This window comes from Lupinus angustifolius, chromosome LG20 (genome assembly GCF_001865875.1).
Source record: "Lupinus angustifolius cultivar Tanjil chromosome LG20, LupAngTanjil_v1.0, whole genome shotgun sequence".
In the NCBI taxonomy this organism is placed as follows: domain Eukaryota; kingdom Viridiplantae; phylum Streptophyta; class Magnoliopsida; order Fabales; family Fabaceae; genus Lupinus; species Lupinus angustifolius.
The window spans coordinates 1,923,982-1,931,310 of NC_032028.1; the positions used below are offsets into that span (position 1 = coordinate 1,923,982).

At 36.2% G+C, this 7,329-nt stretch overlaps 2 protein-coding genes across 4 annotated transcripts in view; one reads left to right on the forward strand and one right to left on the reverse strand.

Moving 5' to 3' along the window:
• LOC109336526 (SAC3 family protein A-like) overlaps window positions 1-2,374 on the forward strand; it is a 16,184-nt gene extending 13,810 nt beyond the window's left edge. For all 3 annotated transcript variants that reach the window (XM_019573181.1, XM_019573182.1, XM_019573184.1), the window contains exons 10-13: window positions 556-686; window positions 1,204-1,337; window positions 1,451-1,686; window positions 1,912-2,374. In XM_019573181.1, coding sequence (XP_019428726.1) covers window positions 556-686; window positions 1,204-1,337; window positions 1,451-1,686; window positions 1,912-2,013 — 603 coding nt within the window. In that variant the 3' untranslated portion in view covers window positions 2,014-2,374. The remainder of the gene's footprint in view (window positions 1-555; window positions 687-1,203; window positions 1,338-1,450; window positions 1,687-1,911) is intronic.
• Window positions 3,850-6,269, reverse strand: LOC109336797 (ABC transporter G family member 1-like). Its single transcript, XM_019573622.1, has one exon. It carries the CDS (start codon window positions 6,182-6,184, stop codon window positions 3,989-3,991), a length of 2,196 nt encoding a protein of 731 aa, XP_019429167.1. The 5' UTR covers window positions 6,185-6,269; the 3' UTR covers window positions 3,850-3,988.

A 7,329-nucleotide genomic window follows, 5' to 3' on the forward strand; every position in this document is an offset into this window, starting at 1 on the left:
TATTGATTCTGTGTTAAGGGTAATTCTTTTTCCTATCATCTTCTAAATTCTAATTCTTAGATACCAGTGTCTAACACACCTAGATAGTTTGCATAAATAGCCCATTCTTTTGTAAAGTCTCTAGTCTACCTACTGTCGTCCGTCTTTGCTTCCGGTCAAGAGCTCCGACGAAGCAATTCCCTTCAGTTCCTCAATCTCTCCCTTGGCCACTCCACAGATACAATCAAACTGCCATAGCCTTTCCCCAAAACTCACCTTCCTCCAAATCTTCTTGTCTGTGAATTACTTAATGATGCAAGATGTAGTAGTAAATTATAAATTTTGAATCAGAGGACGTTGGGATTGTTTTTAGGTGCCATTTTATTTGTTTTAGGAGTGAGAATGGTTTACTGGTTTGGTTGTAAAATTGTTTGATTCATGTAGCTAAGTCCCTGTAATTGCTGAATGAAGATTAATGATTATGTACAATTGTGTAACATGTTTTTAATTGCTGAATTTGAACCAATTATCTTTCCAGGGTTGTTATTGATGTTGACGCTGTTTGTGTGGTTTCAGTGCCAATCACAGTTAAAAACTCTTTATGCTGAAGGGATTGAGGGGTCCTATATGGAATTTGCTGCTTACAACTTGCTTTGCGTTATATTGCATTCAAATAATAACAGAGATCTCGTATCATCAATGTCAAGGTTTAGCCCCACACTTGTATGTTCTTAAAAGATGTTAAATTGAGAACAAAGTGGCGTTTGACAACAGCCAAGGTGAAGCTCATTGGTCTTCCTGTGAATGACCATGCAATTTAACGAAAAATCATAGCTTCCATTCTTTTGTCACACCAAAAAAACAAAAAAAAAACTTGTTTGTGCAAAGGGAAGTCTTGTCACTTCACCTGAAGTTGTGTCCATGAAAGATAGGAGAATGATTATAAATATATGATTATATAGTGGGCTATGGTTAGGTTTGCATGAAAACTTTAAAGGTAAAAAACTGGCAGTTTGAAGATTTATTGTATTCATGTCAGTGCAAGGGTGGTTTGCTAGCAATAGCTTGTGCATAGCACCTTTAGACTTACATATGAAGACTTTCAATGGATGTACTTTCATATTTTGTTGTTAACTGTTGTAGTAATTGTATAATTATGGTGTATCCTAATTTTCCCCCCATCTGAACGCCTAAGATATGAATGTCTAATGTTGTTGATGCCAGGTTATCTGGTGAATCAAAGAAGGATGAAGCTGTACAGCATGCCCTTGCAGTTTGTGCAGCTGTAACTTCAGGAAATTATGTTGCTTTCTTCAGATTATACATGGCAGCTCCTAACTTAAACACCTGCCTTATGGGTGAGTTTCTGCAATTATACAGAGCAGCTGAATATCATGTATTTTAAAGGGTTAAACTGAAAATATATATATATATATATATATATATATATATGTTGAATTAATTTCCACAGAACTTTCTGTTGAGAAGATGCGTTACAAAGCCGTGAGCTGCATGTGCCGGTCATATCGCCCAAGTGTACCTGTTTCACACGTTTCTCAGGTTCTTGGATTCTCAACTGTTGTTCCCACAAATGGAGTAAGGGATGACGAAGACACAGATGCTTTAGAAGAGTGTTTAGAATGGTTAGAAGCGCATGGTGCCAGTATAATTATGGATAACAACGGAGACACGGTGCTTGATACCAAAGTATGTTTGATCTCTACACTTTGTTCTCATTGTTTACTCTTTCTTTAATACTCACAGAACAAAGCTTATAGCAATTGCATTTATGCCTTGAATCACTGCTTTTCCTCCCCCAAGCTTACTTGGTTTGATCCCTGTGGTTCAGTTCTTCTACATGACCAAGTGAATATAGTTTGAGCACTATTGTGAGAACATTTGATTGATTCGTAAGGAATGTTAAATTTGCAGGCATCATCATCTACTCTGTTTGTGCCAGAGCCTGAGGATGCTGTGGCCCATGGAGATGCCAATCTTGATGTTAATGATTTTTTTTCAAGAACACCTTTATAGCCAACTTGATCACTTTTGACTTTTGACTTTTGAATTACAATAGCCAGATCTCAGGAAATTAGTTGAAAAGGTTGCAGCCCTTAATGCACTTTTTTACATAAATAGGCCATATTGCAAATGGCCATGTTTTCTTCTTTGTAACTTAGAACCAAAATATCGATTAGGAAAGGGGAATATACAATATGAAAAAGAAGGGAAAAAAGGAATTGAAACTTGTTTTCTGATTAAAATGTCCTGATAGGCATTGTTGGTAGTGATTTACCATTCTTTTCCGGTGAAGGACAGGGCTATTAAATGTAATAGTCATGTAATTTAGTTCTCTGGATAGTAATAATAGCATCAGGAATCAATTTTTTGGTATAATTAAGTGTATCCTCTTATTCCATGCGTTGCTTATCTTAACAAATATCGTTATCTGAAATTAAATCTTTCACCTTAGTCAATTTTTGAAGTTTTTTTTACTTGTGGGTTTCTAGGTGTTATTACGTGGAGGGTGTGTTTAAGATGGCTATAATTAAAAATGGGTAATTGTTTTGTAAGTATTTTTAAACATGGTATAATTCCTATTTTTTGTATAATTCATGCATAATGACTTCTTCATTATATATAGAATTCCACAAACAAGTGAAGTAATGATCACAGTCTTTTATTTCTCATTTCATTTTAAATTCCAGAGCCTAAGGAAAACTAGTAATCATTTTACAAAAGTTAATCCAAATTAGCCTAAATTCAACATATTCATTTTTTTGCATTCGAAAATGAGTTTGTTACAAAAGTTATGTCACATGATTGGAAGGCATATTGATCGATCAATTTTGTTTGTCACTCAAATCACATACAGTTTAAATAACTTTATTTATATAAATGGACAAATAAAATGAAATATTCTGAAGAAAGATATTAAGTTCCTCAAACATGAATAAGATAACATGTTTAGCATCATCGCTCTTTGACATATTATTTACATTCTCCAGATATGTTTAGTATCTAGAAATGATAGAGTCGTGAAATTTGGTTGCTTGGATGAAAAACATTGTTCTATGTCTTTGAGCTCTCCTAATATGTTGAGCACAAAAAGGAATTTTGTGAGAAATGAAAGAATAACAAAATTTGGATATTTGAGTGATGAGAAAAAGCCTTACCTTTGGCTACTACTCAGCTTCATTAGTTCCATGCCTTACACTCTTCTCCATTAACAAATATATTTTTCTACCAAATCATCTTATACTATTTGAAATTGATATTTATCATTTGTAAGTCCATCATTAATAAATTTTGCAATACATTTATTTTTTTTATGGTGGAAGAAAATTTATAAGATGATATATCATTTTCCTGTATGAATGAACAAATAAGAGGAATACCTTTCTTATCACTCCTATCCAATTTATTGAGAGATTTATTTATGTTATCCACTAATGTGTGAAATTAGTTGGATATATATATATATATATATATATATGTGTGGTTAACATATATTATCCAAAAAATTGCTTCATTTATAATTGTAAGATCAATGTTGACATGGTATAATAGAAATCTGAAAATATAAATAAAAAATATGTTAGAGAGGTGAATAATTTCATTTTGTTATCTTTTAGGTTGGAAGGAGGATCCTCTATTACTAAAAAAAACTACGTAATCATGTATCAAGTCAATCAAACACCATCAAGTAACATAAAAAATTATTTTTTAAGTAGATGATAATTTCTCATTGATTTGAGACACAATGAGATATAAAAAAATGGGACAAGTAATCCATATTCTCTAGGTTATCACTACACCAAGATGCATGAAACATTAAACAAAACACACTGTAAGTTAAATGTGTATTGACGAAATATTATTGTACCGAAATCCCATAACTTGCAAAGAACATATTACAATGGTAATTACGAAATACATATACAACATAAAAGTAAAAAGATAGAGAAATTCAAATTTAGTATTGGATGATGGGTTTAGTATTAGGCTATTAGCTCCTCTTGTTCTTGCTCCCCACCAACAATGACACATAGAAGAGAAACCTGAAGAAGAAACCCCAAGCCACTGTGAGCCACAAACAATTCCACTTGCTCAATTCTGTAACCCCATTCTGCTGCAATATATCTGCACCCGTTGTCAAGCATGTGGAGCTAGTTATACTTGTTCCCAGTGTCTTACTCATGCTCTCCAAAAGCTTCAACTTTATTGCATTAGGCACTGACCCAAGTGGGGTATTGTCAAATATCTGCACCCCTTTCACAAAACACTTGTAATGGTTATCAAACTCGTTCTGAAGTACACCCTCATATGGATACTTCACCAAAGATAAGTAATGAAACCAAATCCAATAGCTTGGAATTCTGTCTCTGTTGATGAAGAAACCACTGAAGAGCAAGAAGTATGCAAGAATAGCAACAACGATTGTGTAACCAAGCATAACATGTGGAACCACGCCAGAAAGGAATGTGACAAAGGAGTTCCCAGCCCAGAATGAAGCAAGGATAATAAGAAAGTAAAACAAGAACCCTGAAAATCCACCATCAAGCCCCACAGCCCAAAAAGTGATTGAAGCAAAAGCTAAAGAGAGGAACACTAAAGCAGGTAAAGAAACAAGAGCATGAGAGACAAGGTACGAGGATCTTCGATAAGCATTGTATGCAGTCTCTCTCATGAAAATGTAACGCTCTTGAAGGAACACAGGGAGTGCATCAGCGGTGGTGTAGTAAGTGGTGGACATAGCAAAAGCAAAGAAACCAAGCCTTTCTTGAACCCCTTTTGGTGAATTATCAAGTTGCCAAAACATGGTTGCAAGAATGAACCCTGTTACCATCACTGTACCTAATCTCATTCCAAACAACTCTGGCATCCTCTTCGAGTTTAAGAAGGAACGTTTCGAAAGTGTCACCATTTCAATCCAAAACGGGTTTGCGAAAGATGGCACCATAGACGATGGGTTCGTTTTAGTAGTAGTGTTTGTTGCACCGGAAACTAGTTTCCCTCTTGAAATGCTTGCGCTTATAGCTTCCTTCAATGACATGCCGTTTTGGTCATGGTGTTGTAGTTTCTTCATGCTATGCCATGAGTTATTGAATTCTACTAAGGTTTTTGTTCCACCAGTGGAACCTTCTAGGTCGCGAATTAGGTCCAATGCGAACTCGGTTCGGTTCTCAGTATCGGGTATAGGGTGGCCGAACTCGGCGAAGAATGACGGCAACTGCGACGGCGAACCGCTGTAAACGGTTTGGCCGCGAGATAAGAAGATCATGCGATCGAGAAGGCTAAGGATTCGGTAACTTGGTTGGTGAACTGACATGATAACAATGCTTCCACTTTGTGCGATTCTTTGAAGAACCTTCACCACCATGAACGCGCTTGTGGAGTCAAGTCCAGAGGTTGGTTCGTCTAAGAAAAGGAGGATAGGATCGTGGATGATGTCGGTTCCGATAGAGACTCTACGCCGCTCACCGCCGGAGACTCCACGGTGGCCTTCGTCTCCGATAATGGTTTTGGCGGCGTTTCGGAGTCCTAGCTGGTCGATTAGGGCTTGGACACGAGCCTTTTTCTTTGATTTTGAGAGAGTACGTGGTAAGCGGAATTCGGCGGCGAAGGTGAGGGTTTCTTCGACGGTGAGCATTGGAAAGAGAAGATCGTCTTGCATCACGTACGCAGAGATAACCTTCAGAAGCCGCGATCCCAATGCTTCGCCGTTCAGCGCCAAGGTTCCTTTCAACTTTCCCTTAGCAATTCTATTCGCCAGCGCGTCGATAAGTGTCGATTTTCCGGAACCACTAGCGCCGAGCACAGCCATGATCTCGCCGTCACGTGCTTCACCGGAGATATCATTCAACAGAGTCTTAGTCCGTGTAAACATACTCTCTCCGACCGTGGGCTCCACCGCCACCGCTGCTGCACCAAGTTGGCGCCGTCGGTTTGGAAACAATGCAGAAAAACTCAACTTCCATGGAATCTTAACGCTGTATGTAAGGTTGCTAAAGGAAAGAACAAACGGAACCGCACGAGGTTCATTTCCATCGCCACCATCAGAGATGTCTAGTGCATGGTGCACCGGAGTCTCCCTGCCATCGCCGGAGGCTTCTTTTTGCACGTCTCCAACGTGCTTGAGGAGTTGCCCGAGAGTCGGAGACTCATTGGAAGCAGGGCGGCGCGTGATTCCGGCGAGTTCCATATATTAGTCAGAAATACGTCGTCGTATTATATGTGCATGCACTATATAAACAAAGAAGAGTTTATATGAATTGAAGAAAGGTGCATAACACATACCACTTAGTTATAGTTATAGAGATTAGGTATTTAAATACATACAACACATATCCTAAAAGGTATTTCATTTATGTTTCAAATCAATTAAAGTGTTTCATTTTATTATTTTTACTTTTTTATTGCACTCATATGTTAACATATAATTTATTTGGAGATAGAGAATAAGACACCGTTAAGGATATGATATTCCTCCATTTATTATGCGGTTTTGAGATGATATTTTTTTAGTTTGAATTTTCTTAGGTATTATGAGGTGTGTGAGAGGTGACCTATAACTACAGCTCCTAAATTAATATTACTTATCTATAACGTTTCCTTTATTTTTGGTTTGATTCTTCTATAATGGTGGCTGTGTGAACATGTGAAGATTTGTTATTTGATACATTCATGACACATGGCTTTATGGTTCATTAACAATACTACATTTTTGCTTCATCACAATTAGGTTGGAGGTTCATCTACTGTGGCGTAAGAGTTGCATACAATACTGTATAATCTGGTCCAACATTATAACCGTGATCTCTCTCATCATCAAAATATTTGGTAGCTTTAATCATCATTGAAGGTATTTTTTTTCCTTTTCTCATGTACCCTTGCTTGGAATGAAGGTATCTAATCTCGATTCGAATAAGGATCATCTTCATTAATGGATACAAAATAATATACGAAATATAATATGTAATGACATTTTTATCTTTTTATTTATTATGAAATCACATTTTTACCATTAAAAATACAAGACAATGCTTTGTACGTGGCCCAATGATTCTAGAAACATTTGTTAGTAACTTATTTTTTTTTAAGTATCTTCAAGTATTAGCGAAAATGAGTACATATAATATAGCTGGTAAAAAGCTTGATCAACATAAACATCATGTTTTTATTTCTATGTAGAGGAAATTAGATTGCAATCTCTTCATATTTGGTTTAATTGCATTTAATAATCATTAATCAGATTCGAATCACGGTAAAAACCAGAACAAAGTTTAATATAATTTCCAACATTATCTACTTATTTAAATATTTAATACAATATAATTTCCCACTTTA